Below are 21239 nucleotides of genomic sequence, written 5' to 3' on the forward strand. Positions count from 1 at the left end.
CTTATGTTTGTTGTGGTAAATATTTCTGTTTATTTTCATTGTTTTATTATTTTTTCCTGTGAAGCATCCATGTCTGAAATGTGCTGTATAAATAAAGCTTGATTTGAACATATTGCAAAAGAAATTAACCCAATGACTGACAATCAACAGACTCTTGTAAAACCAATACATATCTTGGTCCATCTTATTATGAAAAAAGTATAAATTCAGTATATCTCCCACTATGTCAAAATAGTGCTGGTATGTACGTTTAGTATCACTTTTCAACCAACCCAGTGCATTTGTTGAAGATAAATGTTTAATTCAACAATACGTCAAAGGATTCAACTACTGCAAACCGAAACAAACAAATGGATCAACCAGATCAATCCCACTTTTCCAGCCTGCTGAAGGCGTGGTGGAGTGGTAAACACCACCCCCGGCTCTACCAGGGGCTTGAGGTGGTCTCCCACAGCTCTCCTTATGTCATGTTCTGTGGCCTTGCTGTTCCATTTATTGACTGTCCCAGCAACACAGAAACACATTTAGTCATATTATATATAACACTCAAAGTAATGTATATGGAGCATCTATGGCCTCACTTACAGCTGGCACCTAAATGTGACTTCTGTCATCTGATCACTCCAAGCTGCATTAGGTTCAGATCTACCAGGATGGGCCTTTGACATAGTCTGGATGCAGTCAGGCCACTGAATATGCATAAGCAATGTAAAGAGGTGGGGTGAATGAGGGGAAAAGTACATTTGACACAAATGACCTTCATAATATCAAAGAACAAATGTGTGTCTGAGGGGAAATTAACTTCATACAGCCAAAAGGGGTGAGAAATTACACCAATATCAGTGGACAATTTGCACTAATGTAAATAAACATAGATGATGGAACATATTCCCTTTTGCTGACGTGATGAACCGCTAAGGGGACATAAATATTTACCATCTAAACCATGTGTGACCTCTCACCTCTGACTGTAGAAGTGTTCTTCCTAACCAGTCCCTCAACAGCTCTCTGACTGAGCTCCACCCTCACTGGGTCTTCAGAGGAGAGGAAGGCTGAGGAGGGATGGAAGGATGAATGGATCAGTCACTCAATAAAGTGTAGAGCTGCTGTCTGACAAAATCACTATTTTAGTAGTTCATTAAAGTAAATAAGGCTTTATGACTGCTGAATACCAACTATCAATCACTTAGATCATGTATTTTCAGGTAGAGATACATCCTTGGGACGTCCCTAGCCCGTTGAAGTTGACATTTAAAATGGTTAAGGTAGGGGTTAAGGTTAGGGTTTAGGGTAGGGATGTCCCAAGGATCCCAGATAGCATTGACCATCGTGCATTCTTCTGTCTCTTTTACAAAGCAGGTGTAAAAGAAACACAGACAAGACAAGTAGGCACGCAGTGCATTATGGTCATTGTAGTTAAAAAAAAATAGCATCTAATTATGCCAATATGTATGTGGGGTTGTTAGAGAAGAATGTGATTGTCAGCCCTAACAATCCATTCTAGCAGCTCATCAGGCTATGAAAAAGTCTTCATTGATGACGTGTTCCATCTATTCCAGGGGACAGCAGAGGAACTTCATCGATTCCACTCCTTCATCAATACAAGCAGTGAACATCTGAAATTCACCCTCACCTTTCATGTGCATGAAACAAGTTATCTGGACATTTTGATTAAGAGGGACGGGGGTGGCTTTAGCACAGACCTATACAGGAAGCCGATGGACAGGAATTCCCTGTTACGCGGAGTCAGCTTCCACCCTACACCCCTAAAAGAGATCCTCCCCATCAGCCAATAAAGTTGCATACACAGGATTTGTAGTACACAGAGTGACTATGACAAACAAGCTGACTGTCTGAGTGTTTCAGACAGCGGGGTTACCCAGAGGAATGGCTGGATGAGTGTTTCACACAGCGGGGTTACCCAGAGGAATGGCTGGATGAGTGTTTCAGACAGCGGGGTTACCCAGAGGAATGGCTGTCTGAGTGTTTCAGACAGCGAGGATACCCAGAGGAATGGCTGGATGAGTGTTTCAGACAGCGGGGTTACCCAGAGGAATGGCTGGATGAGTGTTTCAGACAGCGGGGTTACCCAGAGGAATGGCTGGATGAGTGTTTCAGACAGCGGGGTTACCCAGAGGAATGGCTGGATGAGTGTTTCAGACAGCGGGGTTACCCAGAGGAATGGCTGGTTGAGTGTTTCAGACAGCGGGGTTACCCAGAGGAATGGCTGGATGAGTGTTTCAGACAGCGGGGTTACCCAGAGGAATGGCTGGATGAGTGTTTCAGACAGCGGGGTTACCCAGAGGAATGGCTGGATGAGTGTTTCAGACAGCGGGGTTACCCAGAGGAATGGCTGGATGAGTGTTTCAGACAGCGGGGTTACCCAGAGGAATGGCTGGATGAGTGTTTCATACAGCGGGGTTACCCAGAGGAACGGCTGGATGAGTGTTTCAGACAGCGGGGTTACCCAGAGGAATGGCTGGATGAGTGTTTCAGACAGCGGGGTTACCCAGAGGAATGGCTGGATGAGTGTTTCAGACAGCGGGGTTACCCAGAGGAATGGCTGGATGAGTGTTTCAGACAGCGGGGTTACCCAGAGGAATGGCTGGATGAGTGTTTCAGACAGCGGGGTTACCCAGAGGAATGGCTGGATGAGTGTTTCAGACAGCGGGGTTACCCAGAGGAATGGCTGGATGACGCAAGGGATCTTTATAAAAATGCAGTGGTGAAAAAAGTACCCAATTGTCATACTTGAGTAAAGAAAACATTTAAAATGTCCTTTTAATTTTGTAAATTTAAAACAGAAACATAACTGTTTGTCCTTATAGGGAACCAGATCGTGACTAGAACTCAGTTACTAAGTCTTTAACCACACTGTGTTGTTACACTGCTGAGTAAAAACTCATGCTTCCTACCCTTTAACTTGTTGTCTGAAGATAAAATGTACATTTTACTGAACTGCGTCCAGTCAGCAGATGGACTAGATGCCTCTTAGGCCGCCCATTGTGACTCCGTCAAGAATTCAGCAGAGCAAGTTTGTATGAAGGTCTGGTTATTAAATGGGTACATAGTTCAATAGTAATATCCTCTAAAACGCTCTGGTGACAAACTTTACTGCCCTGTTTCCAGTTGTCCACATGGCTGGAAGAACCTATTCAAGTAAGTAAGTAAATAGATTTTGAAAATGTAAAAAAAAACCCGATGTATTATTAGCTAACTAGCTACAGTGCAGGCTAACTCAAATGAGCTGCTAAATGAGCTAGCTATCTAGCCAACTACACATTCTGTATAGATAGATAGCTAGATAGAATTAAATATCACATTCTGTATAGATATAATTAAATATCACCAGCTACTTAACTTCATATTAGCTAGCTATCTATTTATCACTGTAAAAAACAAACTCCACATGCATTTGTAGGTAGCTAGCTAACAGCCATGGAAGAGGGTGAAAGGATAGCAGCCCCAACTGTCAGTGAGAGAGGAGGCTATTCTGGATAGGGCAGGTACTTTTGTGTAGTTCCTGTCCCTAGAAGTGAGGACGGAGATAATAGTAACATAATATTCAGTGTGGTGTAATCTGACTATAATGAAGTCTGTTTCTTGTGAGGTTTTCTGTCCTCAGATAAAGAGCTCTATGAAAGCCAGTCTACATATGAAGAGGTCTCAATGAAGAGCAGTGGTTCTCAGTCCTGGGGACTCAGAGGGGCACATTTTTGTTTTTGCCTTCACACTGCACAGCTGATTCAAATGATTCAAACTCATCATCAAGCTTCAAGTGGTATTTATGTATTCATTTGTGATGCCATCCTTGATATGATTCTGTTATTGTCACATGCTACACATGTACATATGTGTGCCCATGCATCTATCAATCCAATGTTATCATGATTTGTTATCAGGGATATTATACTTTAGTAATCCACAATGACCTGGTGATGTAACAGTCTAGTAATTACATTGTCTTCCATATTCCTACAGAGACCCTGTAACTGGAGATTCCTTCATAACGATTGCCTACAGTTACCGTGTAGGGCACTGCAAGGTTGGGTGACCAGGGTCATCTGGGACTGCCTCCTGGAGGAATTCAGGTGTGTGAAGGCTACCTGTGTCCTGCGTAACTTCATGAGGATGGACACGAGGACCAGGAGGGGATCTGCAGCTCGCCGCCGTGTGCCAGAGGAGGAGTCTGCTGCTCTGCAGGATGTTTCAAGGATGGGGTCCAACAACGCAGCAAGAGAGGCAATCCGTGTGCAGGAGATCTTCACCTCCTACTTCTTCAAAGAGGGTGCTGTTCCCTGGCAACACCATAGACGTCACTATGCACAACCAAAGGCTCTTTTAAGAGCCATTCACATTGCAATAAGAGTATTCTTCCATTTACTGAGCTATGTCAACTGCAGTTATTCAATTCACAGTTTCTCTCCCTTTGATTTCTACTTCTCAGGTGAGGGTGCTGTTTAGGTAAGGGTGTGATGTCTGTGCAAAAACAAAACAGACTATTTTAAATCACCCATATTGAAAAAATGTAGAACAATTAGACACCCTATAACCCACACCTACACACTCATGTATCAATCTGATTGATGGATTGTGTTGTGCAGTAAGCAGGTTCAGGTGTATAACTGTGGCTCCTTCCACCTTCAAAGAATAGGCAAGAGGGCCAACCATGGAGAATAGTAAGACACTTCATTATTTCTATAACTACGCTGTATTGTTTGTCCTCGTGTGTCCGTTCATGTTTTTCAGCATAAAGTACTCTGCAGTCACTTAGTTTGGTGTGGACACCAGGTGAGGCCACACAGAGATTCCTGTTGAACACTGTCGCTTTAACTACCTTATTTTCTCAATAACAGTCTCTCTCCTTCACTTCATCCCTCTCTCCTCTTCTCCCTAAATCCTCTAGGTTATATCAGCTGTGTCGGTGAACCCCTCCTGCATCTGAACGCTACAGTCACAAGACGCAGGCCTCCTAATTGTCCCTAGAATTTCTAAGCAAACGGCTGGAGGTAGGGCTTTCTCCTATAGAGCTCCATTTTTATGGAATGGTCTGCCTACCCATGTGAGAGACGCAGACTCAGTCTCAACCTTTAAGTCTTTACTGAAGACTTATCTCTTCAGTAGGTCCTATGATTAAGTATAGTCTGGCCCAGGAGTGTGAAGGTGAACGGAAAGGCTGGAGCAACGAACCGCCCTTGCTGTCTCTGCCTTGCCGCTTCCCCTCTTTCCACTGGGATTCTCTGCCTCTAACCCTATTACAGGGGCTGAGTCACTGACTTACTGGTGTTCTTCCATGCCGTCCATGGGAGGGGTGCGTCACTTGAGTGGGTTGAGTCACTGACGTGGTCTTCCTGTCTGGGTTGGCGCCCCCCCCCCTTGGGTTGTGCCATGGCGGAGATCGTTGTGGGCTATACTCGGCCTTGTCTTCGGACGGTGAGTTGGTGGTTGTAGACATCCCTCTAGTGGTGTCGGGGCTGTGCTTTGGCAAAGTGGGTGGGGTTATATCCTACCTGTTTGGCCCTGTCCGGGGGTATCATCGGATGGGGCCACAGTGTCTTCTGATCCCTCCTGTCTCAGCCTCCAGTATTTATGCTGCAGTAGTTTATGTGTCGGGGGGCTAGGGTCAGTCTGTTACATCTGGAGTATTTCTCTTGTCTTATCCGGTGTCCTGTGTGTATTTAAATATGCTCTCTCTAATTCTCTCTTTCTCTCTTTCTTTCTTTCTCTCGGAGGACCTGAGCCCTAGGACTATGCCTCAGGACTACCTGGCATGATGACTCCTTGCTGTCCCCAGTCCACCTGGCCATGCCGCTGCTCCAGTTTCAACTGTTCTGCCTGCGGCTACGGAACCCTGACCTGTTCACCGGACGTGCTTGTTGCACCCTCGACAACTACTATGATTATTATTATTTGACCATGCTGGTCATTTATGAACATTTTAACATCTTGACCATGTTCTGTTATAATATCCACCCTGCACAGCCAGAAGAGGACTGGCCACCCCTCATAGCCTGGTTCCTCTCTAGGTTTCTTCCTAGGTTTTTGGCCTTTCTAGGGAGTTTTTCCTAGGGAGTTTTTCCTAGCCACCGTGCTTCTTTCACATGCATTGCTTGCTGTTTGGGGTTTTAGGCTGGGTTTCTGTACAGCACTTTGAGATTTCAGCTGATGTACAAAGGGCTATATAAATAAATGTGATTTGATCTGGCTACATAGAGGGCACAGCATGATCAGAGGTGAGAGGTCACTTGGTCAGGTCAACAGGAAGTATTATTAAAGAGATGCTTTACATTGAAATACAGATAGAGATGCAGTAGTCCCAGAGTTAATGATCCCAGGTCAGTTTATATTATACAGGAAGTATTATTAAAGAGATGCTTTACATTGAAATACAGACAGAGATGCAGTAGTCCCAGAGTTAATGATCCAAGTTCAGTTTTGCATTTCACCTCCTGATTGATGACTAACAATGTTAGAATAAAAAATAATAACACAAGGTTTAAACATGCTCTCTCTCTCCATCTGTCTCTTGTCTGCAGGTATGTTTTGATGTGAGAGGATGCCAACCCCCAGTCCCATCATCACCACCTCACCTGCTTTTAAGAACCTTTGGGTCGACGAGAGACACTATTATGTAATTGTGATGAACTGAGAGAATATTTATGTAGCACTGTGATTCATTAATCATGTGCTGCCTTCCCTGCTCCTATGTGCTTACCTCTTTCCCTTTCTGTCTTTTACACCTCTCTCACCACCTCCTCTTTCTTCCTCTGTTTTTATAATGCACAACAGATGTGCATTGAAGTACAGATTAAACTTGTATTTATAACACTTGGATAATGAGCTTTTCAATAAAGCATTTCACATTCTCTACTGGTTGAAATGAAGTGTAATGTGATGAAATACTCCACCTATCCTGTGTTTATCAGATCAATGCAGATGAAGAGCATTAGATGTTGAGATGAACCAGTGTTAGAGTATTTACATGATGCATAGGAAGTGTAGTGTACTGTTTTTTAACATTATATTTCTGTATATATGAATTAACTAGTTAAATCCTGTTTCTAGTCTATTAGTTACAATGCGTAACCATTGATGTCCCAGGACCAAGATTGGTAAACACTGTTGAAGTGTATAATTGTAATACATACATGCAGACACAGCGTCATTCAAAGACTGGAATTTGATACTCCTGGTATTGGATATGACTGAAAAATAATCTCAAAGACATTCATACCTAAACTGCACCTTTATTTGCCAAGGTAGAGTACACGATCAGTGAATATATTAAATGTACAGGCTACAATGTGGGGATCTCATGCATGGTAATAACTACATGTATATACGACTTGCACCCTTGGTTCAACATGATATTATATTCTACTCAATCCATAGGCTTCATTAATGTCATTCAGGCTGTTTTGAAGTTGATACAACTGGCTATGATAGCTGAGGTTCATAGGTTCTGAACTAATATGTATACCAAACGTTTGGGTCCATACACAGATCGGCTAGATAGCTAGCTACACATCCATAGGCATACAGGTATTTTAATCATCCACTGCACAATAAGCAAGAACATAGCTAGCTACGTTATTTCATCTATCTGCATGGCAAATATCAGCAAGGCAAGCTTACGAAATTGTACATTCAATTTACAGTAAATTCTTCAGCTAACTAGATTCTATACATCCACTGTTTCACAAAACGACGGCCTGGTTTGCTGGTTGTTTCAGGAGTCCCTAAAACAACCAGAATGACAATTTCATACTCATGTCACAACACCCATAATGCTAGTCAGCTAGCTGGCTAATGTTAGCTAGTCAGCTAGCTGGTTAATGTTAGCTAGTCAACTAGCTGGCTAATGTTAGCTAGTCAGCTAGCTGGCTAATGTTAGCTAGCTATTGTTAGCTAGTCAGCTAGCTGGATAATGTTAGCTAGTCAGCTAGTTGGTTAATGTTAGCTAGTCAGCTAGCTGGTTAATGTTAGCTAGTCAGCTAGCTGGTTAATGTTAGCTAGTCAGCTAGCTGGTTAATGTTAGCTAGTCAGCTAGCTGGTTAATGTTAGCTAGTCAGCTAGCTGGTTAATGTTAATGTTAGCTAGTCAGCTAGCTGGCTAAATCGCAATTTTCGTAAATGAACTTTACGATAAAAAAAATGCGTAATCGTTTGTCTCTACATTAACTAACATTTCTGTCAACTGTACATGTTTTTGCATGATTCGTTATGACGTTATAATCCCTTACATTTGCCTCCATCCTAGTATTTCTGTCCGCCATCTTTGATCCAGTTCAGTTCTGTGTAGGGGTACCCCTCTCTCCTAGTATTTCTGTCCACCATATTTGATCCAGTTCAGTTCTGTGTAGGGGTACCCCTCTCTCCTAGTATTTCTGTCCTCCATATTTGATCCAGTTCAGTTCTGTGTAGGGGTACCCCTCTCTCCTAGTATTTCTGTCCTCCATCTTAGATCCAGTTCAGTTCTGTGTAGGGGTACCCCTCTCTCCTAGTATTGCTGAAGAAAGTAATGAATATTTTATGACCAGCGATGTTCCTTATTCCTACCCTTTAACTTTTTGTCTGACAAATTAACATTTTACTCAACTGCGTTACCCACTCCAGTCAGCAGATGGCGGTCTGGGAATTTAACGCGATGCTGTTGGTGTGACGTATAATCTAGTGGACGGAACTCTTCTTTCAACAGCAGCAACAGTTAGTCAGACACCACGGTAGCTTGCTAGACAAAATAGCCGAACCGATAAAGATCTTTAGACGCGTTAGTGTATATTAGCCACTGTGTTTTAAACCCACTTCTGTGGTCTAGTTAGTTATCCGATTTAATTTCATATTTACGGTGTTGTTGTTATTATTCAGCTAGCGGGCTGGTTAAGTTAGCATTAGCCTAGCTAGCTAACATCTCCGACCATGCGGTCACTGAGCTACTCTCCTCCTGCTAAAGAAGAGGACATCACAGTAAAACAAGAAGTAGAGGGTGAGGCCGTTACTGTGAAAGAAGAAAAAGACGCGTTCAGAGTGAAAGAGGAGGAGGATGTTACAGTAAAAGAAGAGGAGGATGCAGTTTATGGAGTGGAAGAGGAAGAGGGGGAGATGACTGTTACATCGATAGAGGAGGAAACTGGACATCTGGGCCCGGTTTCCCAAACGCATCTTAAGGCGTCCAATGGTTCTAACGGTGAACTTAGCCATAAAATGGTTTTGAGAAACCGTTCCCTGATTAACACTAGTAAGTACTGTCTTAAATACAGAGGCACAAACTCTGCAGTTGTTGAACTGATGTGTGGTGTTAAAGCGGAAATATGCAATAGCTACATCCATATTGTGACTTTTAAATTATTAATTTATAGCCATTGATTCTTGAAGAATATAACACATGCCTCATGAGCTTAGTTCAACTGTTGTACCCCATCAGAACCCCAAATAAGCTTTTTTTTACTCCAATGTTTAGAAATGTAAACCAACACTGTATAGCCTCAACATAGTTAAAACTATAATGTTGATATCATGGATGGTCAGTCCTTGCATCCATAGGTCTGTCTATGAATTTGAAAGTAGTTACATTTCTCCAACCCCCTAATCATCTTATTACCAAAACTGGTGGAATGACAGCTTTGTTATTGTATGAACGGCAGATTGCTGGGTTGTGTGAGTTTTTTCAACAGTAACAAAATGGCTGCCCAGAGGCTTGGTTTGGTAAACAGCTGAGGGATGGGGGAAGGAGGAGTGTAACCACTCAAATTTATTCATCCAGGATGTCATAATGATAGTTTAACCAGGTTTCTAGGATATATAGTATATTCTAGAATTCATCCATGATGTCATAATGATAGTTTAACCAGGTTTCTAGGATATATAGTGTATTCTAGAATTCATCCATGATGTCATAATGATAGTTTAACCAGATTTCTAGGCTGTATAGTATATTCTAGAATTCATCCATGATGTCATAATGATAGTTTAACCCGGTTTCTAGGCTATATAGTATATTCTATAATGCATCCATGATGTCATAATGATAGTTTAACCAGGTTTCTAGGATATATAGTATATTCTAGAATTCATCCATGATGTCATAATGATAGTTTAACCAGGTTTGTAGGATATATAGTATATTATAGAATTCATCCATGATGTCATAATGATAGTTTAACCAGGTTTCTAGGATATATAGTATATTATAGAATTCATCCATGATGTCATAATGAAAGTTTAACCAGGTTTCTAGGATATATAGTATATTCTAGAATTCATCCATGATGTCATAATGATAGTTTAACCAGGTTTCTATGATATATAGTATATTCTAGAATTCATCCATTATGTCATAATGATAGTTTAACCAGGTTTCTAGGATATATAGTATATTCTAGATTTCATCCATGATGTCATAATGATAGTTTAACCAGGTTTCTAGGATGTATAGTATATTCTAGAATTCATCCATGATGTCATAATGATAGTTTAACCAGGTTTCTAGGCTATATAGTATATTCTAGAATTCATCCATGATGTCATAATGATAGTTTAACCAGGTTTCTAGGCTATATAGTATATTCTAGAATTCATCCATGATGTCATAATGATAGTTTAACCAGGTTTCTAGGATATATAGTATATTCTATAACTGCCAGTGTAGATTTCCTGTGGAGGCAAATTATTAGAGCTGTTGATAAGTCATTGTATAATATTCAGCCAATTGTTTTTCATGCCATTACATTAAAGGCAAGACATACCTAGATTCAATTACATTCATGAATTGGTTTGAAACCTTTGTTTTAAACCCTTCTCAAAATTGGTGCCTTGCCGGATTTGTAAAAAATGGATGGTCATGAAACTCTATTTTTTAAATGTATTTAAATGTAACCTTTATTTAACTAGACAAGTCAGTTAAGAACAAATTGTTATTTACAATGACTGCCTACCCCGGACAACGCTGGGACAATTGTGCGCCGCCCTATGGAACTCCCAATCACGGCCGGTTGTGATACAGCCTGGATTTGAACCAGGGTGTCTGTAGTGAAGCCTCAAGCACTGAGATGCAGTGTCCGCTGCGCCACTCTGGAGCCCCAACATCATGTTCTAGTGCTGTCCCCAACTAAAATACATCTTGGTCAACCAAGAGTCATCTGTTCTTTCTACCAATCACCCCATGTGTTTTTATAAAATCAACTATATGTACTGAACTTGTCTGATGCTTTAAGCACGCTGTTTGATTAAATAATTTAAACACAAATGACTGGAGGGAGCCAGTCATCACTATAACCTGACTAGAGGGAGGGAGCCAGTCATCACTATAACCTGACTAGAGGGAGGGAGCCAGTCATCACTATAACCTGACTAGAGGGAGGGAGCAAGTCATCACTATAACCTGACTAGAGGGAGGGAGCCAGTCATCACTATAACCTGACTAGAGGGAGGGAGCCAGTCATCACTATAACCTGACTAGAGGGAGGGAGCCAGTCATCACTATAACCTGACTAGAGGGAGGGAGCCAGTCATCACTATAACCTGACTAGAGGGAGGGAGCCAGTCATCACTATAACCTGACTAGAGGGAGGGAGCCAGTCATCACTATAACCTGACTAGAGGGAGGGAGCCAGTCATCACTATAACCTGACTAGAGGGAGCCAGTCATCACTATAACCTGACTAGAGGGAGGGAGCCAGTCATCACTATAACCTGACTAGAGGGAGGGAGCCAGTCGTCACTATAACCTGACTAGAGGGAGCCAGTCATCACTATAACCTGACTAGAGGGAGGGAGCCAGTCATCACTATAACCTGACTAGAGGGAGGGAGCCAGTCATCACTATAACCTGACTAGAGGGAGGGAGCCAGTCATCACTATAACCTGACTAGAGGGAGGGAGCCAGTCATCACTATAACCTGACTAGAGGGAGCCAGTCATCACTATAACCTGACTAGAGGGAGGGAGCCAGTCATCACTATAACCTGACTAGAGGGAGGGAGCCAGTCATCACTATAACCTGACTAGAGGGAGGGAGCCAGTCATCACTATAACCTGACTAGAGGGAGCCAGTCATCACTATAACCTGACTAGAGGGAGGGAGCCAGTCATCACTATAACCTGACTAGAGGGAGGGAGCCAGTCATCACTATAACCTGACTAGAGGGAGGGAGCCAGTCATCACTATAACCTGACTACAGGGAGGGAGCCAGTCATCACTATAACCTGACTAGAGGGAGGGAGCCAGTCATCACTATAACCTGACCAGAGGGAGGGAGCCAGTCATCACTATAACCTGACTAGAGGGAGCCAGTCATCACTATAACCTGACTAGAGGGAGGGAGCCAGTCATCACTATAACCTGACTAGAGGGAGCCAGTCATCACTATAACCTGACTAGAGGGAGCCAGTCATCACTATAACCTGACTAGAGGGAGGGAGCCAGTCATCACTATAACCTGACTAGAGGGAGCCAGTCATCACTATAACCTGACTAGAGGGAGGGAGCCAGTCATCACTATAACCTGACTAGAGGGAGGGAGCCAGTCGTCACTATAACCTGACTAGAGGGAGGGAGCCAGTCATCACTATAACCTGACTAGAGGGAGCCAGTCATCACTATAACCTGACTAGAGGGAGCCAGTCATCACTATAACCTGACTAGAGGGAGGGAGTCAGTCATCACTATAACCTGACTAGAGGGAGGGAGCCAGTCATCACTATAACCTGACTAGAGGGAGGGAGCCAGTCATCACTATAACCTGACCTAGAGGGAGCCAGTCATCACTATAACCTGACCAGAGGGAGCCAGTCATCACTATAACCTGACTAGAGGGAGCCAGTCATCACTATAACCTGACTAGAGGGAGCCAGTCATCACTATAACCTGACTAGAGGGAGGGAGCCAGTCATCACTATAACCTGACTAGAGGGAGGGAGCCAGTCATCACTATAACCTGACTAGAGGGAGGGAGCCAGTCATCACTATAACCTGACTAGAGGGAGGGAGCCAGTCATCACTATAACCTGACTAGAGGGAGGGAGCCAGTCATCACTATAACCTGACTAGAGGGAGGGAGCCAGTCATCAATATAACCTGACTAGAGGGAGCCAGTCATCAATATAACCTGACTAGAGGGAGGGAGCCAGTCATCACTATAACCTGACTAGAGGGAGGGAGCCAGTCATCACTATAACCTGACTAGAGGGAGGGAGCCAGTCATCACTATAACCTGACTAGAGGGAGCCAGTCATCACTATAACCTGACTAGAGGGAGGGAGCCAGTCATCACTATAACCTGACTGGAGGGAGCCAGTCATCACTATAACCTGACTACAGGGAGCCAGTCATCACTATAACCTGACTAGAGGGAGCCAGTCATCACTATAACCTGACTAGAGGGAGGGAGCCAGTCATCACTATAACCTGACTGGAGGGAGGGAGCCAGTCATCACTATAACCTGACTAGAGGGAGCCAGTCATCACTATAACCTGACTAGAGGGAGGGAGCCAGTCATCACTATAACCTGACTAGAGGGAGGGAGCCAGTCATCACTATAACCTGACTAGAGGGAGGGAGCCAGTCTCACTATAACCTGACTAGAGGGAGGGAGCCAGTCATCACTATAACCTGACTAGAGGGAGGGAGCCAGTCATCATTATAACCTGACTAGAGGGAGGGAGCCAGTCATCACTATAACCTGACCAGAGGGAGGGAGCCAGTCATCAATATAACCTGACTAGAGGGAGGGAGCCAGTCATCACTATAACCTGACTAGAGGGAGGGAGCCAGTCATCACTATAACCTGACTAGAGGGAGCCAGTCATCACTATAACCTGACTAGAGGGAGGGAGCCAGTCATCACTATAACCTGACTAGAGGGAGGGAGCCAGTCATCACTATAACCTGACTAGAGGGAGGGAGCCAGTCATCACTATAACCTGACTAGAGGGAGGGAGCCAGTCATCACTATAACCTGACTAGAGGGAGGGAGCCAGTCATCACTATAACCTGACTAGAGGGAGCCAGTCATCACTATAACCTGACTAGAGGGAGGGAGCCAGTCATCACTATAACCTGACTAGAGGGAGTGAGCCAGTCGTCACTATAACCTGACTAGAGGGAGGGAGCCAGTCATCACTATAACCTGACTAGAGGGAGCCAGTCATCACTATAACCTGACTAGAGGGAGCCAGTCATCACTATAACCTGACTAGAGGGAGGGAGTCAGTCATCACTATAACCTGACTAGAGGGAGGGAGCCAGTCATCACTATAACCTGACTAGAGGGAGGGAGCCAGTCATCACTATAACCTGACCTAGAGGGAGCCAGTCATCACTATAACCTGACCAGAGGGAGCCAGTCATCACTATAACCTGACTAGAGGGAGCCAGTCATCACTATAACCTGACTAGAGGGAGCCAGTCATCACTATAACCTGACTAGAGGGAGGGAGCCAGTCATCACTATAACCTGACTAGAGGGAGGGAGCCAGTCATCACTATAACCTGACTAGAGGGAGGGAGCCAGTCATCACTATAACCTGACTAGAGGGAGGGAGCCAGTCATCACTATAACCTGACTAGAGGGAGGGAGCCAGTCATCACTATAACCTGACTAGAGGGAGGGAGCCAGTCATCAATATAACCTGACTAGAGGGAGCCAGTCATCAATATAACCTGACTAGAGGGAGGGAGCCAGTCATCACTATAACCTGACTAGAGGGAGGGAGCCAGTCATCACTATAACCTGACTAGAGGGAGGGAGCCAGTCATCACTATAACCTGACTAGAGGGAGCCAGTCATCACTATAACCTGACTAGAGGGAGGGAGCCAGTCATCACTATAACCTGACTGGAGGGAGCCAGTCATCACTATAACCTGACTACAGGGAGCCAGTCATCACTATAACCTGACTAGAGGGAGCCAGTCATCACTATAACCTGACTAGAGGGAGGGAGCCAGTCATCACTATAACCTGACTGGAGGGAGGGAGCCAGTCATCACTATAACCTGACTAGAGGGAGCCAGTCATCACTATAACCTGACTAGAGGGAGGGAGCCAGTCATCACTATAACCTGACTAGAGGGAGGGAGCCAGTCATCACTATAACCTGACTAGAGGGAGGGAGCCAGTCTCACTATAACCTGACTAGAGGGAGGGAGCCAGTCATCACTATAACCTGACTAGAGGGAGGGAGCCAGTCATCATTATAACCTGACTAGAGGGAGGGAGCCAGTCATCACTATAACCTGACCAGAGGGAGGGAGCCAGTCATCAATATAACCTGACTAGAGGGAGGGAGCCAGTCATCACTATAACCTGACTAGAGGGAGGGAGCCAGTCATCACTATAACCTGACTAGAGGGAGCCAGTCATCACTATAACCTGACTAGAGGGAGGGAGCCAGTCATCACTATAACCTGACTAGAGGGAGGGAGCCAGTCATCACTATAACCTGACTAGAGGGAGGGAGCCAGTCATCACTATAACCTGACTAGAGGGAGGGAGCCAGTCATCACTATAACCTGACTAGAGGGAGGGAGCCAGTCATCACTATAACCTGACTAGAGGGAGGGAGCCAGTCATCACTATAACCTGACTAGAGGGAGGGAGCCAGTCATCACTATAACCTGACTAGAGGGAGGGAGCCAGTCATCACTATAACCTGACTAGAGGGAGGGAGCCAGTCATCACTATAACCTGACTAGAGGGAGGGAGCCAGTCATCACTATAACCTGACTAGAGGGAGGGAGCCAGTCATCACTATAACCTGACTAGAGGGAGGGAGCCAGTCGTCACTATAACCTGACTAGAGGGAGGGTGCCAGTCATCACTATAACCTGACTAGAGGGAGGGAGCCAGTCATCACTATAACCTGACTAGAGGGAGCCAGTCATCACTATAACCTGACTAGAGGGAGGGAGCCAGTCATCACTATAACCTGACTAGAGGGAGCCAGTCATCACTATAACCTGACTAGAGGGAGGGAGCCAGTCATCACTATAACCTGACTGGAGGGAGGGAGCCAGTCATCACTATAACCTGACTAGAGGGAGGGAGCCAGTCATCACTATAACCTGACTAGAGGGAGGGAGCCAGTCATCAATATAACCTGACTAGAGGGAGCCAGTCATCACTATAACCTGACTAGAGGGAGGGAGCCAGTCATCACTATAACCTGACTAGAGGGAGGGAGCCAGTCATCACTATAACCTGACTAGAGGGATGGAGCCAGTCTCACTATAACCTGACTAGAGGGAGGGAGCCAGTCATCACTATAACCTGACTAGAGGGAGCCAGTCATCACTATAACCTGACTAGAGGGAGGGAGCCAGTCATCACTATAACCTGACTAGAGCGAGCCAGTCATCACTATAACCTGACTAGAGGGAGCCAGTCATCACTATAACCTGACTAGAGGGAGGGAGCCAGTCATCACTATAACCTGACTAGAGGGAGGGAGCCAGTCATCACTATAACCTGACTAGAGGGAGGGAGCCAGTCATCACTATAACCTGACTAGAGGGAGCCAGTCATCACTATAACCTGACTAGAGGGAGGGAGCCAGTCATCACTATAACCTGACTAGAGGGAGGGAGCCAGTCATCACTATAACCTGACTAGAGGGAGGGAGCCAGTCATCACTATAACCTGACTAGAGGGAGGGAGCCAGTCATCACTATAACCTGACTAGAGGGAGGGAGCCAGTCATCACTATAACCTGACTAGAGGGAGGGAGCCAGTCATCACTATAACCTGACTAGAGGGAGCCAGTCATCACTATAACCTGACTAGAGGGAGGGAGCCAGTCATCACCATAACCTGACCAGAGGGAGCCAGTCATCACTATAACCTGACTAGAGGGAGGGAGCCAGTCATCACTATAACCTGACTAGAGGGAGCCAGTCATCAATATAACCTGACTAGAGGGAGGGAGCCAGTCATCACTATAACCTGACTAGAGGGAGCCAGTCATCACTATAACCTGACTAGAGGGAGGGAGCCAGTCATCACTATAACCTGACCAGAGGGAGCCAGTCATCAATATAACCTGACTAGAGGGAGCCAGTCATCACTATAACCTGACTAGAGGGAGCCAGTCATCACTATAACCTGACTAGAGGGAGCCAGTCATCACTATAACCTGACTAGAGGGAGGGAGCCAGTCATCACTATAACCTGACTGGAGGGAGGGAGCCAGTCATCACTATAACCTGACTAGAGGGAGCCAGTCATCACTATAACCTGACTAGAGGGAGCCAGTCATCACTATAACCTGACTAGAGGGAGCCAGTCATCACTATAACCTGACTAGAGGGAGGGAGCCAGTCATCACTATAACCTCACTAGAGGGAGGGAGCCAGTCATCACTATAACCTGACTAGAGGGAGGGAGCCAGTCATCACTATAACCTGACTAGAGGGAGGGAGCCAGTCATCACTATAACCTGACTAGAGGGAGGGAGCCTGTCATCACTATAACCTGACTAGAGGGAGGGAGCCAGTCATCACTATAACCTGACTAGAGGGAGGGAGCCAGTCATCACTATAACCTGACTAGAGGGAGGGAGCCAGTCATCACTATAACCTGACTAGAGGGAGGGAGCCAGTCATCACTATAACCTGACTAGAGGGAGCCAGTCATCAATATAACCTGACTAGAGGGAGCCAGTCATCACTATAACCTGACTAGAGGGAGCCAGTCATCACTATAACCTGACTAGAGGGAGGGAGCCAGTCATCAATATAACCTGACTAGAGGGAGGGAGCCAGTCATCACTATAACCTGACTAGAGGGAGGGAGCCAGTCATCACTATAACCTGACTAGAGGGAGCCAGTCATCAATATAACCTGACTAGAGGGAGGGAGCCAGTCATCACTATAACCTGACTAGAGGGAGGGAGCCAGTCATCACTATAACCTGACTAGAGGGAGGGAGCCAGTCATCACTATAACCTGACTAGAGGGAGGGAGCCAGTCATCACTATAACCTCACTAGAGGGAGGGAGCCAGTCATCACTATAACCTGACTAGAGGGAGGGAGCCAGTCATCACTATAACCTGACTAGAGGGAGGGAGCCAGTCATCACTATAACCTGACTAGAGGGAGCCAGTCATCACTATAACCTGACTAGAGGGAGGGAGCCAGTCGTCACTATAACCTGACTAGAGGGAGGGAGCCAGTCATCACTATAACCTGACTAGAGGGAGCCAGTCATCACTATAACCTGACTAGAGGGAGGGAGCCAGTCATCACTATAACCTGACTAGAGGGAGCCAGTCGTCACTATAACCTGACTAGAGGGAGCCAGTCATCACTATAACCTGACTAGAGGGAGGGAGCCAGTCATCACTATAACCTGACTAGAGGGAGGGAGCCAGTCATCACTATAACCTGACTAGAGGGAGCCAGTCATCACTATAACCTGACTAGAGGGAGCCAGTCATCACTATAACCTGACTAGAGGGAGGGAGCCAGTCATCACTATAACCTGACTAGAGGGAGCCAGTCATCACTATAACCTGACTAGAGGGAGGGAGCCAGTCATCACTATAACCTGACTGGAGGGAGGGAGCCAGTCATCACTATAACCTGACTAGAGGGAGGGAGCCAGTCATCACTATAACCTGACTAGAGGGAGGGAGCCAGTCATCAATATAACCTGACTAGAGGGAGCCAGTCATCATTATAACCTGACTAGAGGGAGGGAGCCAGTCATCACTATAACCTGACTGGAGGGAGGGAGCCAGTCATCACTATAACCTGACTAGAGGGAGGGAGCCAGTCATCACTATAACCTGACTAGAGGGAGGGAGCCAGTCATCACTATAACCTGACTAGAGGGAGCCAGTCACCACTATAACCTGACTAGAGGGAGGGAGCCAGTCATCAATATAACCTGACTAGAGGGAGCCAGTCATCAATATAACCTGACTAGAGGGAGCCAGTCATCAATATAACCTGGCTAGAGGGAGCCAGTCATCACTATAACCTGACTAGAGGGAGGGAGCCAGTCATCACTATAACCTGACTAGAGGGAGGGAGCCAGTCATCTCTATAACCTGACTAGAGGGAGGGAGCCAGTCGTCACTATAACCTGACTAGAGGGAGGGAGCCAGTCATCACTATAACCTGACTAGAGGGAGGGAGCCAGTCATCACTATAACCTGACTAGAGGGAGACAGTCATCACTATAACCTGACTAGAGGGAGCCAGTCATCACTATAACCTGACTAGAGGGAGCCAGTCATCACTATAACCTGACTAGAGGGAGCCAGTCATCACTATAACCTGACTAGAGGGAGGGAGCCAGTCATCACTATAACCTGACTAGAGGGAGCCAGTCATCAATATAACCTGACTAGAGGGAGGGAGCCAGTCATCACTATAACCTGACTAGAGGGAGGGAGCCAGTCATCACTATAACCTGACTAGAGGGAGGGAGCCAGTCATCACTATAACCTGACCAGAGGGAGGGAGCCATTCATCACTATAACCTGACTAGAGGGAGGGAAACAGTCATCACTATAACCTGACTAGAGGGAGGGAGCCAGTCATCACTATAACCTGACTAGAGGGAGCCAGTCATCACTATAACCTGACTAGAGGGAGCCAGTCATCACTATAACCTGACTAGAGGGAGGGAGCCAGTCATCACTATAACCTGACTAGAGGGAGGGAACCAGTCATCACTATAACCTGACTAGAGGGAGGGAGCCAGTCATCACTATAACCTGACTAGAGGGAGCCAGTCATCACTATAACCTGACTAGAGGGAGGGAGCCAGTCATCACTATAACCTGACTAGAGGGAGGGAGCCAGTCATCACTATAACCTGACTAGAGGGAGCCAGTCATCACTATAACCTGACTAGAGGGAGGGAGCCAGTCATCACTATAACCTGACTAGAGGGAGGGAGCCAGTCATCACTATAACCTGACTAGAGGGAGCCAGTCATCACTATAACCTGACTAGAGGGAGCCAGTCATCACTATAACCTGACTAGAGGGAGCCAGTCATCACTATAACCTGACTAGAGGGAGCCAGTCATCACTATAACCTGACTAGAGGGAGGGAGCCAGTCATCACTATAACCTGACTAGAGGGAGGGAGCCAGTCATCACTATAACCTGACTAGAGGGAGCCAGTCATCACTATAACCTGACTAGAGGGAGCCAGTCATCAATATAACCTGACTAGATGGAGGGAGCCAGTCATCACTATAACCTGACTAGAGGGAGGGAGCCAGTCATCACTATAACCTGACTAGAGGGAGGGAGCCAGTCATCACTATAACCTGACTAGAGGGAGGGAGCCAGTCATCACTATAACCTGACTAGAGGGAGGGAGCCAGTCATCACTATAACCTGACTAGAGGGAGGGAGCCAGTCATCACTATAACCTGACTAGAGGGAGGGAGCCAGTCATCACTATAACCTGACTAGAGGGAGGGAGCCAGTCATCACTATAACCTGACTAGAGGGAGGGAGCCAGTCATCACTATAACCTGACTAGAGGGAGGGAGCCAGTCATCACTATAACCTGACTAGAGGGAGGGAGCCAGTCATCACTATAACCTGACTAGAGGGAGCCAGTCATCACTATAACCTGACTAGAGGGAGGGAGCCAGTCATCACTATAACCTGACTAGAGGGAGGGAGCCAGTCATCACTATAACCTGACTAGAGGGAGGGAGCCAGTCATCACTATAACCTGACTAGAGGGAGGGAGCCAGTCGTCAATATAACCTGACTAGAGGGAGGGAGCCAGTCATCACTATAACCTGACTAGAGGGAGGGAGCCAGTCATCAATATAACCTGGCTAGAGGGAGGGAGCCAGTCATCACTATAACCTGACTAGAGGGAGGGAGCCAGTCATCACTATAACCTGACTGGAGGGAGCCAGTCATCACTATAACCTGACTAGAGGGAGCCAGTCATCACTATAACCTGACTAGAGGGAGGGAGTCAGTCATCACTATAACCTGACTAGAGGGAGCCAGTCATCACTATAACCTGACTAGAGGGAGCCAGTCATCAATATAACCTGACTAGAGGGAGCCAGTCATCAATATAACCTGACTGGAGGGAGGGAGCCAATCATCACTATAACCTGACTAGAGGGAGCCAGTCATCACTATAACCTGACTAGAGGGAGGGAGCCAGTCATCACTATAACCTGACTAGAGGGAGGGAGCCAGTCATCACTATAACCTGACTAGAGGGAGGGAGCCAGTCATCAATATAACCTGAC

General features: G+C 45.7%; 1 protein-coding gene and 1 pseudogene across 1 annotated transcript in view; one reads left to right on the top strand and one right to left on the bottom strand.

The window, feature by feature from the left end:
* The window catches only part of LOC145876063 (uncharacterized), a 150587-nt pseudogene that overhangs the window by 92459 nt on the left and 36889 nt on the right, over nucleotides 1-21239 (bottom strand).
* LOC145876029 (uncharacterized) overlaps nucleotides 1448-21239 on the top strand; it is a 29452-nt gene continuing 9660 nt past the window's right edge. The window contains exon 1 of the mRNA XM_082971802.1: nucleotides 1448-1480. Within this exon, the coding sequence (XP_082827928.1) occupies nucleotides 1448-1480 (33 nt within the window). The remainder of the gene's footprint in view (nucleotides 1481-21239) is intronic.

The sequence above is a fragment of the Salmo salar genome, unplaced genomic scaffold (genome assembly GCF_965601325.2).
Source record: "Salmo salar unplaced genomic scaffold, fSalSal1 ptg000432l, whole genome shotgun sequence".
Classification (NCBI taxonomy): domain Eukaryota; kingdom Metazoa; phylum Chordata; class Actinopteri; order Salmoniformes; family Salmonidae; genus Salmo; species Salmo salar.